This window comes from Ictidomys tridecemlineatus, chromosome 2 (genome assembly GCF_052094955.1).
Source record: "Ictidomys tridecemlineatus isolate mIctTri1 chromosome 2, mIctTri1.hap1, whole genome shotgun sequence".
Lineage (NCBI taxonomy): Eukaryota > Metazoa > Chordata > Mammalia > Rodentia > Sciuridae > Ictidomys > Ictidomys tridecemlineatus.
Window position 1 is genome coordinate 226,797,866 of NC_135478.1, and position 19,082 is coordinate 226,816,947.

The 19,082-nt window shown below is 35.0% G+C and overlaps 1 protein-coding gene across 22 annotated transcripts in view; it reads right to left on the reverse strand.

The window, feature by feature from the left end:
• Window positions 1-19,082, reverse strand: part of Kmt2c (lysine methyltransferase 2C) — a 271,073-nt gene that overhangs the window by 99,762 nt on the left and 152,229 nt on the right. For all 22 annotated transcript variants that reach the window (XM_078040864.1, XM_078040869.1, XM_078040883.1 and 19 more), the window contains 5 exons: window positions 14,569-14,738; window positions 14,304-14,455; window positions 13,212-13,328; window positions 12,261-12,335; window positions 9,951-10,669 (listed from right to left, as the gene is read on the reverse strand). In XM_078040864.1, the coding sequence (XP_077896990.1) occupies window positions 9,951-10,669; window positions 12,261-12,335; window positions 13,212-13,328; window positions 14,304-14,455; window positions 14,569-14,738 (1,233 nt within the window). The remainder of the gene's footprint in view (window positions 1-9,950; window positions 10,670-12,260; window positions 12,336-13,211; window positions 13,329-14,303; window positions 14,456-14,568; window positions 14,739-19,082) is intronic.

The window sequence follows — 19,082 nt, forward strand, 5'->3', positions numbered from 1 at the left end:
GAAATAACAGTGTTTTGAAGGGAAAAAAAAAATAGGAGGGAGAAACTGGTTTCATTTTTAATTCATAAACTATAGCCACAACCATTTTAAGCCCATTCAACACATTATCTCCAGCACAAACTACTGTTTGGTCTTCAGTCATATTCTGGGTTTTTTCCCAGACCATCCAATCTCTAACCCAGCTTTTTCCACACTCAGTTTACCAGAGACACAACCACAACATGAGAACCACCTTGAATGAACCTTCAACTGTGTCTCTGGTTCCCTACTGTGCTGGTTCAGAGACTCTGGTAATCACTATGCAGCAAAAGTCCTTTCTATTCTTATTTTAATCAAGCCCTGACATCTGCACACAGCTCTGCTTCATTTTGTGGCAGCAGCACATTCACAGGTACTGCCCACCCTGCTGATCTTTCTCCATCTCATATGCATATTCTTCCTCCACCTGACTCTGAAGTGCTAGAGCTTCCCAGGGATGAAGCACAAATTTTAAATAGTATCATCCTCTTCCCACCACTCCTTCAATCCAGTCATCACCAAGACCAGAACCTCTGAGCTTTGTCTCAGGTCTATGCCCTGCACTGCCACTGCCAGCAGCCTCCTGCTGGCTCCCACCCTCTTACCCCACCCCATGCAACCACCCACTAGGTTTTATACTTCCTGCCCACTGAGGTCTCCTCCAGTTCTTCGCCCCTGGTCCATCTGCCCCCAGCAGCCAGAGGAAGTTTCCAGAAACATATAAGTCTCCTCCAGCACATCACTATTGTATCTTGAGCCCTCTGACTGCTCCTCAGTGCACTGGAATACAAACCACCCTCATCCTCATCCTATGGACACATCTCCCTGCTGGTAAACCAACCTAGCTACCCTGGCTTCCTTGCTGTCCTTTAAACATGCCTAGCTCTTCCCAATCATGGCCCAACAGACTCAGAACCCTTTGCTACTCCAGCTCTCCATGGCTACTTCGACTTCTGCTCCTGCTCCTCCTCCTGCAGGTCAGGCATTGAGCACTGCCAGTCCAGCAGGCCTTCCTCAGCACTGCAAATAAGCCATCAGCTACTTCCCTCACCACATCTGTGGCATCAACAACTGGGGTGTCTCACTGCTTATAACATTATTTAGTTGCACAGAAAGCTGGGGCAAGAGATAATTAACTTTACTTTTCTCAATATTTCCACTGGCTTTTCTAGGAGGATATGAGTGCTCATCTCTAATTTCTTTTGGTATATCTTTTAGTGTGATGTCTGTAGACCATTCTCAAGATACATAATAAAAAGTCATACTCTAAGATAAAAATAATATTGATTTTTTTCATGAATAAGAATTTTCTTGTGATTATGTATTATTCATCACAATTTAAAAAGTTAGCTTTGAGGCAAAACTATTTCATTTCCAAAAGCATTTACATTTCATATAACATGGATAAACCAGATGAAGGGCTTTATAGATCAAGAATGTTTGGATGCCATTTTGGTGATAACTAGGAAACTACTCAACTGCTATGAAGAATTTATATAATAAAAGCTTGGGTAATTACACTATGAATTTTAATAAGTATATTATCATAAGACATTGGAAGACAGATTATGTGCAATTTTATAGTAACTAAAGAAAATTATGATTATATATACATATTTTGACAAAGAAGAAATCACCTAAAATATTCTTTAAACCTTAAAACCGAAATACAGTTATAATTATCAAACTTTAGTTATAAATTATCCCTCAGATCTCAGCTTTGATCAAACAGAACTTGCACAACCATTCAAAAAGGTCGGCCCCATCTGCACGGTATGTGTTCTGCAGTGGCACAGCAACACCCTGTCCTGGCTCTGCTCCACAGCACTCACCCTGACCAATCTGGAGAAGAAGCCATGCTGTTTTTGTTCTCTGCTAAGTTCTCTGTTCAGCAGCTATTCAACGCTTTTTTTTTTTTCCTTCTGAGAATCTACTGTCTTTTTCAGCATGAATGTATATATGAATTAGTTCATCAGTAAACAATGTACTATACTATAAAATACACTAATCCTACCAATAGTATCTTGAGCCCTCTGACTGCTCCTCAATTCACTTGGAATACAAAACACCCTCATCCTCATCCTATGGACAAATCTCCTTTGTTTTTGGATTTCCTAGCACATTAAAAAAAAAAAAAAAAAAGGCAATCTATCCCAAGGTATTCTATATATGCTCTTAAACTACCAAAGGGTTAATATGACTAACCCTTATATCCCAAGTTCAATTCTGCAAATATGTCAATACAATTGACATGGGAACATTAAAATAGGTCAGAAATCATAGAGTTTATGTATATTATTGTAACTGCTATGATAAAATGATAGGATATATATTATATGAGTTTTCATAGGTGTTCCACATCTGGGAAGATGAGACAAAATATATTACTCTAAAAGGTAACAATCAGGAGACTATAAATTATAGAGAGCTAAATAGAATCAATTTACTACAAATCCTAAAAATTTTTTAAAATACCATCTGGCAGAGACTGAATTAGTTCTGAAGAATAAGTATTTAACCTCAACAATTATTCAAAGTTAGCATTAACCTTCTTTCTCCTTGTGGCCAATAGCGCAGGTAAATTTACCAACCAAGTAAGTACATAGGAATCACAAGTCTATGGGGTAGAAATCAAGATAATGGCAGATATGACCAACTCTCTATTAAAAGTCAAATTCTACTGCTGGTTGTTAAATGTAACCAATTTCACTACTAGAGTCCAAGACTACCTTCAGTTTTAGGAGCAGCCAGAGGCGATCTGGTGCCTCATGGGCAACTTCACACCTTTAAGTCCAGCCTGCACCATCACCTCACCATCCCAACATTCTCTGCAAAGCCAACACGATTATAAAACACCCAGCGAAACTGAGAGAAAGTAAAAACAACTAAAAAGGTAGAGAAGAAAGGGAGATAACAGTAAAAAAAAAAAAAAAAAACCACAACCATAAGAGTTTGTCATTTGCCTTTTTGGTAAATACATTCTCACATCTAGACCTCATTTTTGTGTCTTACATATTTTTTTTAACATAAAAAAGTCTCAAATACTGAGTTCAGTATTAAACAGAATGAGAAATCACACCTGATCTTAATTATATGACACTATAAAAGTATGAAAATAGCCATCAGCCTTGGCCTTCAATTATTTCAGAATATAAATGTGGTCAGTACTAGCAATGGTTTCAGCAATGGCTTTAGATATACCTCTTAGGGCACAAGAATGTCTTTTAGTTTTACACTCCAAAGGACTGGACTTTTTTAATGTTTAAATCAATGGCTTCCTAATGGTTTGGACAAGTGCTTATTGGACTTTAGCAAGCATGGAATCTTTTTAGAATAAATGTTTTGTCTTAAGGTAGAGCCAAAGAGTACACCCCCAGGTCACAAGGTCTGGGTGGCAAAGGCTCAGTCTTCACACCTCCAGAAGCCTACAAACCTGCAGGGGTTTCCTCAGCTCCCTCTGCTTTCTCAGTTATCCTGTGGCATCCTCTAGTACAGCATGTATCACCCATCCTGCATGTGATGGGCTATTTAGAAACTCTAAAAACATACACAACCATTATGGGGCTTTGAATTTGGGAAGCCTACAAATTATATTTACTGTTACAAGTATGTTACACAGTCAAGGACAGGAGTTGTTTTCACTGGTGAATTCCAACACAGTCATTCATCAATCCGTTTGATTTAAGGACTACCACTCCAGAGCTGCATATGATATACAATTATACCCTTCTTAGGTATCCATTCTCACAATTATTATCTGCATTATTCTGCAATTCAAGAATTACGAGTATTTAATCATGCCAAGTGCTTTATATGTATCATCATTAAATTCCAACAGAAAACCACATGCTGTCCTTCTATAGATGAAGAAATTAAGGCATAGTTTCACAAAGTAACTGGCTAAGCATCACATAGACAATACTGAGAGGATAAGGGTTTGAATCTAATAAGTGAGCTATGAAAATTTTCAGCTGGATGTATTACTCTTTCCAAGTATCAACTGTTAGTAAAAATTTTTGGAAATTTTGATGTAAACAAACATTTCTAAAAAGTTACTTTTTAAAAATATAGCATTATATTTAAACCAAAATACATGGAGAAATCACCAGTCTCAGCCATGAAGCAGCTGACATGTTCCCCAGGGAAGGTATGTCTGTTGACTAAGGAATCCTTAATAGGTCCTAGGATAATGTATCCAACAGGGTTGGGAAGGTAGCTCAGTGGTAGAGCACCCTGGGTTCATTCAACTCCTAGTTCTTCAAAACAAAAACTCAAAACAAAGCAAAAACCTACTACATACTTCTTTGCTAAGGTATGTGTATTTACAAACTAGGTATCCAAGAATGGACAATTAAAACTATCAGGGAAATTTTCCTTTTCAGAAATATATAATGTCGGTTATAAAGGCCATGTTTTAAAATTCAATCTTTTAATTGAAAATTAGATTGAAATACACTTATTTCATTTAAAATCTGAATATGAAACAACTTACCCAGAACTGAATCTCTCCTCACTCAGATAGTATGATTTACAATCTAGTTTTAATTTTAAAAACAAAAATAAACCTCAAAAAACTTCAGTTCTAGCCGGGCACAGTGGTGTATGCCTATAGTCCCAGCAACTCAGGAGGTTGAGGCAAGAGGATCTCAAGTCCCAGGCCAGCCTCGGAAACTTAGCAAGATCCTGTCCCAAAATAAAAAATAAAAAGGGTTGGGAAGGTAGCTCAGTGGTAGAGCACCCTAGGTTCATTCAACTCCCAGTTCTTCAAAACAAAAACACAAATAAAGCAAAAACCTACTACATACTTTTTTGCTAAGGAATGTGTATTTACAAACTAGAAACAATGTCTACTACTATTAAATAAGCTGCTTACTTGCAATTGTTAACAAAACTATAATCCCCTATAGCTCATCTTTCTGGGGTCCTATTTTTTTTCTCACAGAAATAGATGATGAAACTGATACATTAATTTGAAACAGTTCACCTAAAATGCTATTGCAGTACCCAAGTATGTTATTAACACTCTGGTACATAAGAAGATTACATAAATTCATGAAAAAAAAAAGACAGTTCACAAATGGGAAAGTAGTTATGATCTGCTGAAGTATTACCTTTAGAAACTTATTACATTGAAGAAATCTCACCTTCTTTATGAGAACACCTCATAGTATATAATATGAGAACTTATGCAAATTCCTAAGCTTTCCATATATAATAGATATTACCAAGAAGAAATGGCAGAAAGTAAAGTTCAAAAATAAAGAATTCTTAGAATTTGACTAAAAGTTATAAAAATATATTACCTTTGATTCATTTTATAAAATTTTCTTAAAATATTTACTGTAAATCATTTAAAAATTCATAGAATGTTTACGATAGATTTTTCAGGAACACCACAAAAGCAATCAGTACAAGAGAGGTCTGATATAGATTGCAGCTATGTGGCTTACTATTGTCTCAGAATTTCCAAATGAACGGATAAATACAATTGTGAAATGAGACAAATGGAATAGAAGCTGAAATATAAACCAATATGATTTGATATTATCATTTTTAAAAATTTCCTTCCTGATCTGTAGAGCAGAGAAAGGAGAAGGGGGGGGCACGCTTATGAACTGAAAAAGAATTTCATGCATAAAGGATTTTGTTGGGATGAACCATACGGCTATATATAATTATAATGCTCAAAAAAGAAAAAAAAAACTTCCTATTTTCCACCACTTTTTAAAAGAGTTTCTTATGGTATCATATTTCATGCATTGGAGGGGGTAATCCAGTAAAACAAAAAGCAGTACATTTCTCTAATTCAGGATTCCACTTCCATCCAGGGTTAAGGTCAAAGACAACCTCAGAGTCTGTGTTTGAACTGGTCTAGGGTGGGACCATTACAATGATGATTTAATTGAGAGTGGGGGTCTTTGGTGATACTAGAGACTGAACCCAGGGGGACTCTACCACTGAGCTACATCCTCATCCCCAGCAGTTCTATTTTGTTTGTTGCTTGGTTCTTGAGACAGGGTCTCACTAAGTTGCTGAGACAGGCCTTGAACTTGCAATCCTCCTGCCTTGGCCACCCAAATTGCGGGGATTACAGGCAAATCTCACTGCTCCCAGCATTAAAATGAAGCTGTAAAAGCTGTACAGATTCAGCTTTACTTGCCTAAAGCCAACTTGAATGGGAACCACCATGACTGGCCCTGAGTAATGAGGCTGCTTTCCCTGCAGTTTCCAACACACTATGAATAAACAAACCATTAGAGTGTTCCATGTAGCTTTGCCACCAGACCCTGGCATCTCCAGCCCCAGCAATGTGCCTGATTATCTATGATGTTATGCGAGTACATTCCAGGTATGAAAAAGTCCTCATTTCTATTCTGCCCTTTCTGTAAGCCTCCTGCCTCTGATTCAAATGGCTGGGATCTACCTGATCTACAGCCACCCAGGACCACATTTTTCTAAAAATCTAATAACTGTACTCCATAGTTCTGGGTCTGTCCTCTTCTTTCTTCAGCCTCACAGCATCTAGAGACTGTTCTCACACACTGGGATGAAATTGTTCAAGAACAAAAGCTCCCGCATATCAACCTGCCCCCTCCCCCTTTGCTGCAGGTAGTAGGACCAATAACCACCTTTTTAAAGTCCTAATTAAGATTTACCTATAAAAATACTGAAAAATGATATATTAAAGTCTTCATAAACGCTTAAATTAAATACAACTGGTTCACTAGGACAAATTTGCATGTTATTGATCCCCTTAATTTCCTTGTCCTACTGTCTAATTTTCCCTCATCTTTGTAAAATCCTGTGTATAAAAAGGGGATTGGGAGGGATCAGAAAACAAAAAGAATCTTATTCTATGAATAAGCATCAGAATAATTTGTTACTATTCCTGTAATCAGGAATACACATTAGAGATATATCCAAAATATCTCAGAAGAAAATAAGCATCAGGATTCTCACTAAATAGCAAAGGAAATTTTACATATAAAAGGTAGGACATAAAACACTAAACTTCAACACTACACTACTTGTAAAGGAAAAAATCCTCTGTGGTTTGCCCTTTGATAACAAATTCCCAATGCTTGAGATAAAGGTTCTCTTTCCTGTGTCGACCTCTCGGATTCAGAAAAGACCCTATACTGGCTTGTGTGCCTGGAATGTGTATCAGTAACTCAGACAGACACTTATTGTACAACAAATGGTCCAGAAGTGGTCTGGCTTGAAATGTCTCCTATGAGCCAATGGAAAAAGTAGAATATTTCAGCTCACTCCTTAAACACAGTGAGATTGTAACAACATTCTTAGCTTATCTTGAACTTATCCAGTATTTCTTCTAATTTCATCCAGAATTTGGTAACTGATGTTTTCATATTTCTCAAAATGCTTTTTCTAAGTAGCCACTAGTCATGTACGGCTACCAAGCACTACTTCTGTGGTGAGTCAGAACGGAGAAGAATTTTAAGTATGAATAAAACACAAGGCAGATTTCAAACAGTTGTCATAAAAAATATATGAAGTATCTTACTCGTTTTTACATTGATTAAGTGCTGAATATTTTGAATATGGTGTTAAAATACATTAAAATTAGTTGTCAGAATATTTAAAATCATACATGTGACTTGCATTATATTTACACTGAACACTGGTTTATCCTTATACTAATTTATACCCCAGATAACATTCAATAATTTAATTACTATCATATCAAACTTTAAATCTGAAAGATTAAATCTTTCAGATTTTGTTTCTAATCAAAATATTAGGCACTTAACTTTTTCTCCAGGAAAGTTCATAATACTACAAAATCAGTAAGATAAATAAAGATCCAACCATCATGAAACAGGATTTAATAGACTAAATTTACCAATCTCCAGAGGGTGTTCACCATACTAGTAAAGACTAAAGAACCGATGACATTCAACAAAGCACGGAAATGCCAGTGATGCCAACAATCAAATAGTCAGAAACCAAAGCTTGTATCACAACCATCGTGGTGAAAATCCATCTCATATTTTTAGCCAATCCCTACTGTCAAGAGTTTGTAAGTGAAACAATAAATTAAAGAGGAAATATCAAAAAAAAATTGTGTAACAAAATAACTTCATTATTTCCAATATACAAATGTCACTCCCATTATGTACAGAATATTATGGCCACAGGCTGGGGACGTAGCTCAGTGGTAGAGCATTTGCCTAGAATATTATGGCCCTTGTGCCTCAGCAATGGAAAGGCCATTTTATCTTATTCGATTCATACTCTCCATGGTAACAGCAGTAATGTTAGCAAGTCATGAAGCACCAAGTAAACACATTTTTTTAATATAACGAAAACCAAGATGGGAAAATTAAAAAGCTAAAAGAAGGGAGAACATAACTTCAAAATGCTTATAAGGTTAGCAGCACATGATGGCAGTAGTGATGAGATAGTGTCAACTAAAGTAGACTATTACCAGATCTGGGAACTGAAACACAATACAACACAACCAATAAGAAATATTAGGATGTGGTTTATAAAAGATGGGATAAGCTGGGGAAAAAAATACGCACACACGGATACAATTATTTTGGAACATAAGTCAAAAGAAAAAATAGTCCTATTATATATTGAATCTGGTTTCCCAGCTGTTACAAAAAGTCTCCACTAAGCAAAGAATTTAGTAAAATTTAACAGAAAAGTTCATGCTGCAGTATCCTTAAAGAATGAAAATAACTGAACTAAAAGTAAATTTGAAATTCAAATTTCTATTGCTAAACTTTTTTCAAAGTCAAAACGTTTTGAAAATAAAAATTTAAAAAGAATTAGTTTGAGAAGAAAACTCTTAGTAGAACAGAAATTCGTATGAAGAAAAATATTTAGAAAAAAGTACATTTATAAAATTGTTCAGTTACTGCATATGTCTTTACCATACAGAGAAAGCTAAATCCCATGTGACACTTTGTCCTGATATAATTTATCTTCAGAGAATAAAATGTAGCTTGGATTCATTTAGAAGAGACTAATTTTCACATTAAAATAAAGCCAGATTTTTAAAAATTAGTTCTGTAACTCAAAAATTAGTTTATCAAGATTAATGTATTACCACCATAAAAGTCAAACTATAATTATTGAAAGCAATTTAAAAAAATCAGACTTAAGTCTTCAAATTACTAGTATGACTGAACATATCCGTTCGATACTTTCTCAAAAAATTTTCAAAATGACAAGGTAACAACTGTGTAAATCAATAAATAATTCTTAGCTACAGTGTCTACATTTTGCCAGTGTCTCACTTAAAAAGAACTGTAACTCATCCCTAAAAAGTATCCTCACTACTTAAAACAACAATGAGAAAGAGTTCCCTTTACTTCTTGAAGAGCAACAATACAATTCAAAGATTTCTCCCATGGAACTAATGAAATAAGTTGTAACTTGAAGAAAGGAAGGAAAGAAAAAAATTCCACAAAAGAGTTAGCAATAGAAACATCAAAATGAGCAACACCCTGGCATGAAAAAACTCCGTCATCAATCTTAATGTTGATGCAGTTCAAGATGCATACACCAAATAATATCAGTAAATAAATATTTTGGGAGAGAATGCAAGTGTTAGTTACTGTATACTCAAAACTTCACTGTTACTTAAAGCTCTACCATTACTGTGAACACAGAACTAAAAAAGTTTGTAAAGTGCTTTGTATGAGAAACCATAACCAAAGAAATCACATTTGCATGTCCCAAGTAAACTGAAATTACAAATGTGATCACTTTAGTAATAAAATACAGTTTTCATTAACATCACTTTCTAAATAATGGTGCAAACGTATGAGTCAACATCAATCTGAGTTCTATGTGGGGAAAGAAAAAGTAACTCTCCAGAACAAAGCTATACATGCACTCCGTTATTTTATCTAATTGTTCCAACATCTTTTCTGTCAACATCATTAAAATCATCCTACCTGTTTGGATCTGGGTCTACCAGGAGAAAACTTTCTTTTGGTAATAGCTGGTTTACCCATGCCAATTTTGGGAGTGACCGAGATGTACGTTGTTGGCATGATATTTCCAGCGGAGGAACTGAGGGTCGGTGGGTACCCATGCAGCATGGCATGAGAAGGCAAGTCTGAAGCAAGGGCTGGAGAGGAAGACAAGCTTGCCTTGCTTGTTCCTGCTGATGATGAAAATGCTGCCACAGTCTCAGTTGATAACTTCACAGATTTGTCACCTTGACATGAACCCTCTCTGATACAACTCTCCACTGCAGGAGTCATTTCAAAGTCCATAAACCCAGGGGTAAATTCAGGATTTTCTTTCTGTTCTATTTTTTCTTGTAACCTTTCTATAACCAACTGTTCCTTAGAATTCAATGAAGTACTTTCCTCGCTTGAGGACACTAAAGCTTCTCGTGGACCGGTGATAGATTCAATGACTGAGTTTGGAAGCCTTGGTTCTTCTTTGGACTCCACCATCTTAGATTCCTCTAACAATGGCAGCTCCTTTTGCTGTACAATGGTCTGGTGTGGGAGAACTTCACTGTTTTCTGTCACTTCCATTTTTTCTTCACTTTGATCTTCATCTTGAATATGCATCACTTTGGATGGCATTTCCAATTTTTCACCACCAATTTCATAAGAAATCTCATTTTCCAATTCAGCATTCATTTTATTGTGGGATGACTCTACAAATAAGAACAAGTTATATTAATATACAAATTTATAAATGTCTATGAATTTATAAATATCTATGAATAGATATGAAATTCTTGGTTATATCACAAATTATATCATGAGGAATTCATCAAAAAAGCAATTATTAAGTTAATAAAAGTGAAAATACACAAGGGCTTGTTGATTAGAATCAATCACAGATCTTGTGAAAACATGGCTAAAATAGGAACCCCATAGCTTAAGGTAATTTCTGGTAAGAACAACCGGAGATTTAATTAAAAATATAATTCTATCATACATAAACGATGTTTTACAATATAAGCACTTACAACAAAAGGATTGAAATTACATAGGTAAAGTTATCATACATATTTGGTAGCTAGGAAAAAGAAGACCAGTGATATTGTATAGCGTTTCCAAGGTAAAAGATGAAGACTGGTCTAGAATGTAAAGATATTTTGCAGATAACTTGTTGTAGCAGACTCAAATGAGAAATGAGCACAGAGAGAAAAGACTAACCAAGAAGACCCTTTTTTGCTTAGCAGCTGTACTTGTCAAACTACCCAAAACATAGTTTGGATTTTTTTGGGGGGGTGGGGTGGGTGGTGATGCTGAGGATTGAACCCTGGGCCTTGTGCATGCAAGGTAAGCACTCTACCAACTGAGCTCCATCCCCGGCCCTGGACACAATTCTTATTCTTCCTCATAATCATACCCAGAGACTAATCTTAGCAAGTCCATAAAACACATTAAATATTAGAAATACACACGGTTGCTTACTGATAGATTTTAAATCAAAGTACGTGTACTAAGCCTTTAACCCATTTTTTTTTTCTTTTGTTTTGTTTTGTGTTTTAGTGCTGGGGACTGAACTCAGGGGCACCCAACCACTGAGCCATATCTCCAGGCCTATTGGTATTTTTATTTAGAGACAGGCTCTCACTAAGTTACTTAGCGCCTCACTTTTGCTGAGGCTGACTTTGAAATTGTGATCCTCCAACCTCAGGCTCTGGGATTAGAGGTGTTAGTTGCTGGGATTAGAGGTGTTAGTTGCTGGGATTAGAGGTGTGCACTAACACACCCAACATAAAACAGTCTTTCTTAAGAGTAGAGGTCCCAATTAGCATGAGCCCTAAGAGGTTCTATAAAGTAGGACTGCTGAAAAATAAAAGGCATTTATTCCAAATCCCTTAGAGATAATTTTTAAATCACAATAATAAAGACACCATTTTCTCATTTACTACTTTGCCAATCATTGACTAAAATTATGTTCCTATACCAAAATAAAATCTCACTTCTCATTCCTGCTTCATTCAGACTCCAGTTGAGCACAGAGGGAAAACATCAAACAACGTTGACACTACTAAACAAAACCCTTTTTGTTTAGAGAGAAACAACCCAGTGTCAACTCTTTTCCAAAAGAGAATCACTTAACCAAAAGATGTGGTTACAATAATACGTACACAGTTATTGCAAAAAACTTCTGTGGGATGATTTATTTGAAAGTTAATTCACTGGACAATTCTTTGAATCTGCACTAGGGCTAACAAAGGGATTATCTTGAAATTTGATCAAATGAAGTAGTTTGAATATAGAGCTTACCCGAAATGAGAAGATCATCTGTATCAAGACTTTCTGGAGGATTATTTTTCTGCTGCTCTTCAGTGTGGACTTGAACTGGTACAAATAACATATTATGGAATCTTTAGCAAGGAACCAAAATTTCCCTACCATTGCTCTCTCAACAATAATTGGAACAAGAGTTATCTTACTGTGAAATGTCAATTTCCAATATAAGCGCAAAACATACTATTACCAACTAGCATAGGAAAATAAAATTAGAAATCTGGTATGCTGTGTGAGATTTATAATAAATATTTCCTATTATTCTTCACTTACATATTTATGAAGTATAATTTTTAATGAGTGTTGTTAAAGTATACTTAACAAATTTTAAAAAAACTAAGGCTTTTTATGTATACACAACCTACATAATTTAATATACTACTTAAAAATACCAAAGAATTTCATATAAGTCCAAGATTTAATTTAATAAGTAATTTTCTAACAACACAATCTCCCTCATTAATCACAGATCCTCAATTACAGTAACAGCTACTATCCATACTGCAAAAACATAAAATGTCATTGAAACACCTGCAGTTAAGACTGCTGAGATATTCTAAAACAATAAATTTTTCTTTATCTCAGCATGCAATACCTTAAAATCGGACATAGATCTAGTTAGCAATTATAATAACTAAAGAAAAAATAAATTGCTTTTTAATGGAAACCGCCTAATTCATAAAAAGAATATATACTTATTATTAAATCTAGATTATAGCTCAACTATATACATGCCCCTTCTCCTATTAATTTAGGTCAGAGATTATTTTTTCCAAAAAGTTCTTCTCTAAATAATTTCTTCACTGTCCATATCTTGGCTAAGTTTTATGCAGAATGCTCAGATTTTAGTAGACATTCACATATTCAACATACACATACTTCTCTTTCAAAAAATAGAATACATTCCATCATCACAAACATGCTTACCATCTGGAACAATTCCAGGTGTGGATTCCTGATCAGTGATATCTTTATCAACTGCTTGCTCCAGAAATACCATCTGGTGATCTTCGGACCCTTCGATTTCCATTTCATTGTTATAATCTTAACAGAAAATTATTAATTCTTTAGTTTTGAATGAGTTTTTCTGTTTTTTTGCTTACTAGGTTAACAAATAACATGTTACAAAAGTAAATTATCACCAGAAATGCCACTAGTTTTTCTTTCTGAATTTGTTTTTGGACCAAATACATATTTTCATTTTTTAAAGCATCAAAATTATAATGTACTAAAAGTAACTGGTAAGTATTAATTAAAAGTATATTTTACAGACTTGTGATTGATATAGTTCAGTAGTATACATGGCACTGGGTTTGAACCCCAGCACTAACAAAGAAAAATCTGTATGTACGTACTACACATTGAGATACGTACATACACACTTAAGGTAATTGGCATTTTCTTATTTTTAAAGGTAGCCCACCACTGTATGCTGACAGCATGCTCGAAATAAAATTGTAGTGATTAAGATACTTGTATTAACCCCTTCTAGATGATAAAATAGAACCTTCATAAAGGTTGCCAATCATATTGATGAAAATGAAAAACAATCTAGTAAGCAGGTCTATTTCTTTACCTTCTACTAAAAATCATCTTATTGTGCTTACAATAACAGGATATCATTAAAATATGCTGTACCTGAACAAAATTTGGGGCTCAGGAGATAACTGACATTTATAAAGGATATTATAAAACCAACATTTGTTTTAAAGCAAGACATATTAGATTATGAAGGAAAAAAAAAAAAAACTAAGCTTCATGCCCACAGCTCAGGAAATGGTGGCTTAAAGAACAAAACTGAAGAAAAGCACACTAGACCTGGGATCCAACCATGAAGCTATGAAAGAATCTAGATTTTTCTTCAGTCATCCAATTCAGAGATGGCCAAAACAAGCACACTAAAGGTTAAGACAACAACACAGGATCTGATGCAGAGGATCCAATCATTATGATTGGAGTGGCATGTTGGTGACCAGCTAGTACAACATTGTGAAGAAAACACAGAATTCTTGAGTTCACCTGAAGTGAGTTCTGCCATCTCTACTCCATCTCCTGGCTGTAAGGGATCCATCTCAGCTTCTAAGTGTTTACAATACATGCAGATATACTCTTCTTTGAGCTGAGAGTCCAGTTCATGTTCTGTTGGCTTGTCACATTCTAAGTGAACCCATCTGCAGTGATAAGTATATTTAAATTAAAATGTCTAATTCAAACTCAAGTTAGTATCTAGGGAAAGGGGAGGCAAAGCATGAACAAAACAAACAAAACAGCTGCTCCTTCTTACCTCTTGCATATATTACAATGGAGCATGTCTTTCTGCAATTCTGGATTGTAGCACTTTCCACAAAAAGGACATAAATTATCCTGCTGTTGGTAACAAGTGTCACATATCAGGCAATTGTGATGCCACTGAGAACTAGATCGTGTGCCACACTCTACACATATTCTGCAATTCTAAACACCAGGAAAAATAAAAACAAAAACAGTATGTTATACATTTGTAATTCCAGTTCAAACGTAAATCTTTGAAAACATGTGGATTAGACATTAAGCTTTAATTTTCACAACATTAATTTATGGTTTATGCTTCTGAAAAAAGCAATTTGTTTGGTAATGATATCTGATGTAAGCTTGCACTAAAACCTACAAGTAAATTTAAATAGGGGATGGGGACATCCAGGAAAATGTAAATGTAGAAGAAGGAAACTGAGATACAACAACACAAACTTTGAAAATAAAACATATTCTATACTCAGTAAATAACTTCTGTGGAATAAGCCTGCCCAATCCAATGCTGGACACTAAACCATGCTATTCAACTATCCAATTTGCTTCCTGGTAGCTTAGAAACTGAAAACAAAACTCTAACAAAATAGCTACTCCATGTGACTTGTTGCTTAAAATTGTGAAAATAATCACTCCACATCAAAATTTAATGACAGTTCTTCATATTTTCAGAATAAAGAATAGCCCTATTCTAACCAAGGTAAGACTTCCTATGAAGTAGAAGGCTAGCCAAAGCTAAGCCAAAACCTTCCCTGGGCCTATGAGCTAGCCAGGGTACTAAAAATTCTGGGCATAAAGCTGATAAATTGTGGAACCTTCACCCACCCTAACTTTTCAATCCAAAACATCAATAAAAAGGAACTTTATCTTTTCAAGCTGGTAGTACACTCACTCAAAAACAGATCACCAGGCACGGTGGCACATGCCTGTAATCCCAGTGACTTGAGAAGCTGAGGCAGGAGGATCATGAGGACAAAGCCAGCCTAAGAAACTGGGAGAGACCTTGACTCAAAATATAAAAAGGGCTGGGGATGTGGCTCAGTAGTAATGGTCCCCTGGTCTCAATCCCTGGTGCCAAAAAATAATGGTAATAATAATAATAACAAGTAAAACAAAACCCACAGCAAACCCACAGGTCTATTAGCCTTACAAATTTAAATAGACAAAACTTACTGATGTAAAAATCCTAAACAAAATATCAAACAGATTCAGAAAACAATAAACTATGTCCATGTGGGATATATAAAAGAAATGCAAGGATTTTTAACTATTAGAAATATATATAATATAGTTTAGCAAAGTAGGACTGAAAAGAAAAAAATATTAATTCAACAGATACTAAATAAAATTATTTGGGAAAAAATTAAAACGACTTCCCAATATAAATTCTTGAGAAAATAAAAAATGGGGGTGGGATGCTAAAGACACAGCTCAGTTGCAGAGCTCTTGTCTAGCATATACTAGGCCCTAGTTAGATCCTCAGCATGCAGTGCAGGGAAATGGGTGTGAAGGAAAAGCATACTTCAGCTCTAAAGGCAACAAATTATTCAATGGGGGAACACAAGAAAAATCCCCACTAAGGCCAGGAACAAAGTAAGGATGCCTGCCATCTCTGCTACTACTTAATACAATTCTGGGGGCCAATGTAAATATTGAAACAAATGACAACAGAGGCCTGACACGAGGAAAAGAAATGTTTTTAATTCTATTTATAAATGACAAATAGTATACTTGGGAAATCCTAGAGAATTTATCAAGATTCAATAAAATAATTCAACAAAATAGCAAGACACAAAATTAATATGCAAAACTTAATAGAATTTGCATTTACAAGTAACCAGTTAAAAGAGATGAGAAAATCCTACATATAGCTGCAACAAAATAGATATTTAAAAATGAACATAAGACGTTAAGTATCTATAATGAAAGAAAATTATCAAACTCACCAAAGACACAAAACTAGACCAGAACAAATACAAGGAAACCCATTGTTCTTGATTAGGAAATCTTATCATCATCTAAATGCCAGTACTCCCTAAATAAATTAACTAATCCTAACCTACATTCCAGAACCCTCACTTGGAAAGGAGGATGCTACATGGAACATTAGATCAAGTGACAAAACAAAAACAAAATTACATTAGATGCAAATACAGTACTGATGAAAATTCATGAATTTCAAGAGAGTTCTATATTTATATAAGAATATCCCTATTATTAAGAAATAGTGAAATATATAAAGAGCAGTGGAATACATGTATGTAACTTATTTTCAAATGGTAGACAGGAATTGACTGATAGACAAACAGTAAGATAGAGGTCATGCACAATGGTAATTTTAAGAAGTGCTATCAATAGATGAATCTAAATAAATAGCATATGGATTTTTATTTTTTCACCTTTTAGAGTTTAAAACAACTTTCAATTAAAAAAAAAAACTTTTAAAATATACTAAACACAGGCATCGTTGAGAGAGAAATAGGGAAAAGAAACTGACCTGGCAATGACAATGTACAACAAGGACCCAGAGAATCACTCTTGCTCTGGCCCAGAAGCAAGCAGCCCCTTCTTGATTGGCATCCCTAAGGGCATACTCTACTTGCCCCAGCATCTCCAGCTTCCACACCACAATGAAGTCAAGGCAGCCTGCCCTCAAATGTTAGGCACTAAAGACTCCAGACAACCATGAAAGAATTTTAATATCAGAGGAAGAGGTCAGCACTCCTAACATTCCACACACAGACTTAGGAGAGTCAAGTAACTTGCCCAAGATCATATACTGAGTAATGAGAAAACTCATAATGATTCTACAGAGTGCCTCCATAGAACAGAATTTAAAAATTAAGTATCCAATAGTATTCTTAACAATACAGTATATAATTCTGTCCATCCCAGAGAGAACAGCAAACTGTGACAGAGTACACCAAAAGGAAATCAGATGACAAGCTGAGAGACTGACAAGTTTCTACAGAAATTTTTCAAGATAATGAAAAACATAACAAAAAAAAAATGAATTAAGAGTATGAAACAAGAACTACCCAGTTTTACCAATCATTAAAAAGGCTGTAAAAAATTTCTGAAGTAAAAACCACTCCTCGTCTTCTAAATGGGCCTGACGAAACACCCATATTGACAAACATGTTCCAGGTGAAACTAGTTATTTGTAGAACTACCACAGATAGCTTCTGGAGATAGACCAAATGAATGAACAAAAACAAAGATCCCAAAGTTTTGGGGGGCAGACCCCCACACAGTAATTTTTTTCTTCTATAACAAAAAACTCAAATTCTGGGGGAAAATGTTTCTAGAATATAAAGTAGTCTGAAGGGAATAAATCTCTTTCAGCTGTATAGGATTTCAGAAAATTGATAATTCTTTGTTTTTTCCATATTTTTATTGGTGAATTATAATCATAAATAATGAGCCATTATTTGGAATATAACCAAGACTCAAAAAAAAATGGTGGTGAAGTTTGGGTTAACAGAGGAAACCTTTTTGCAATAAAAATATAAGTTTTATGATATGGGTTGCAGTCAAAAAAGGATAAAAAAGAGAAAACAAAACCACCACCACTAAACTACCACCCCACCGTACCCACTCCCCCGCTAAAAAAGCTTTATTCAGTCCTTAAATGGATCTGACCAGAGACTGACAGTGGTCTACATGTTCCAGGCAAAATTAGCATTATCTAGTGCAGACAGCACCTGGAAGCAAATCTCAAGAATTAAAACAAGACCCTAAAACTTCCAGGATGAAAAAAGGATTTAAAATGAAGTGATTTTTTTTTAAAGTAAGATTTTTTGGGGGGAGAGGGGGTGGAAAGTGAAAGAAAATGATTATATAAGTTGAAATATAAATTAACGTTCGTAAAATATGACCATGAATCACAAATCAGTACAAGAAGTGAACTGAACAGAAAACAGAAATTAAAAAACAATTTTTAAATTTTTTAAATTTATTTAAGAGAGAACTTTTTAATATTTATTTTTTAGTTCTCGGCAGACACAACATCTTTGTCTTTGTATGTGGTGCTGAGGATTGAACCTGTGCCGCACACATGCCAGGCAAGCGCGCTACTGCTTGAGCCACATCCCCAGCCCCTAAAAAAACAATTTTGCCTTAAAATTGCCAATCTTTTAGATTGAAAACATCAATCTAAATAATAAGCTCTTTTAAACCTTTCAAAACACACATTTAAAAGAGATGCAAAGGATCCTAAATAAAAAGATGTTAAAAGATAACATTCAACTGGTGCCTATGTGCCCATAGAAAACAGCCTGTGGGTCGATATAAAGCAAAGTAAAAGCAAAATATCTGGTCCCACTCACAAGAAAAACGAAAAACAAGTGTTACATAGATAAAGAGTGATTTTATACTAATGAAAAGCACAGTGTATTAACACTGGTCTGGCCTGTTTGCTAAGTAACAGCCACAAAATAAATGTTTTATTAAAATAGTGAAGGATACAGGGGCCAGGCTGTAGCTTAGTGGTAGAGTGCTTGCCTAGGATGG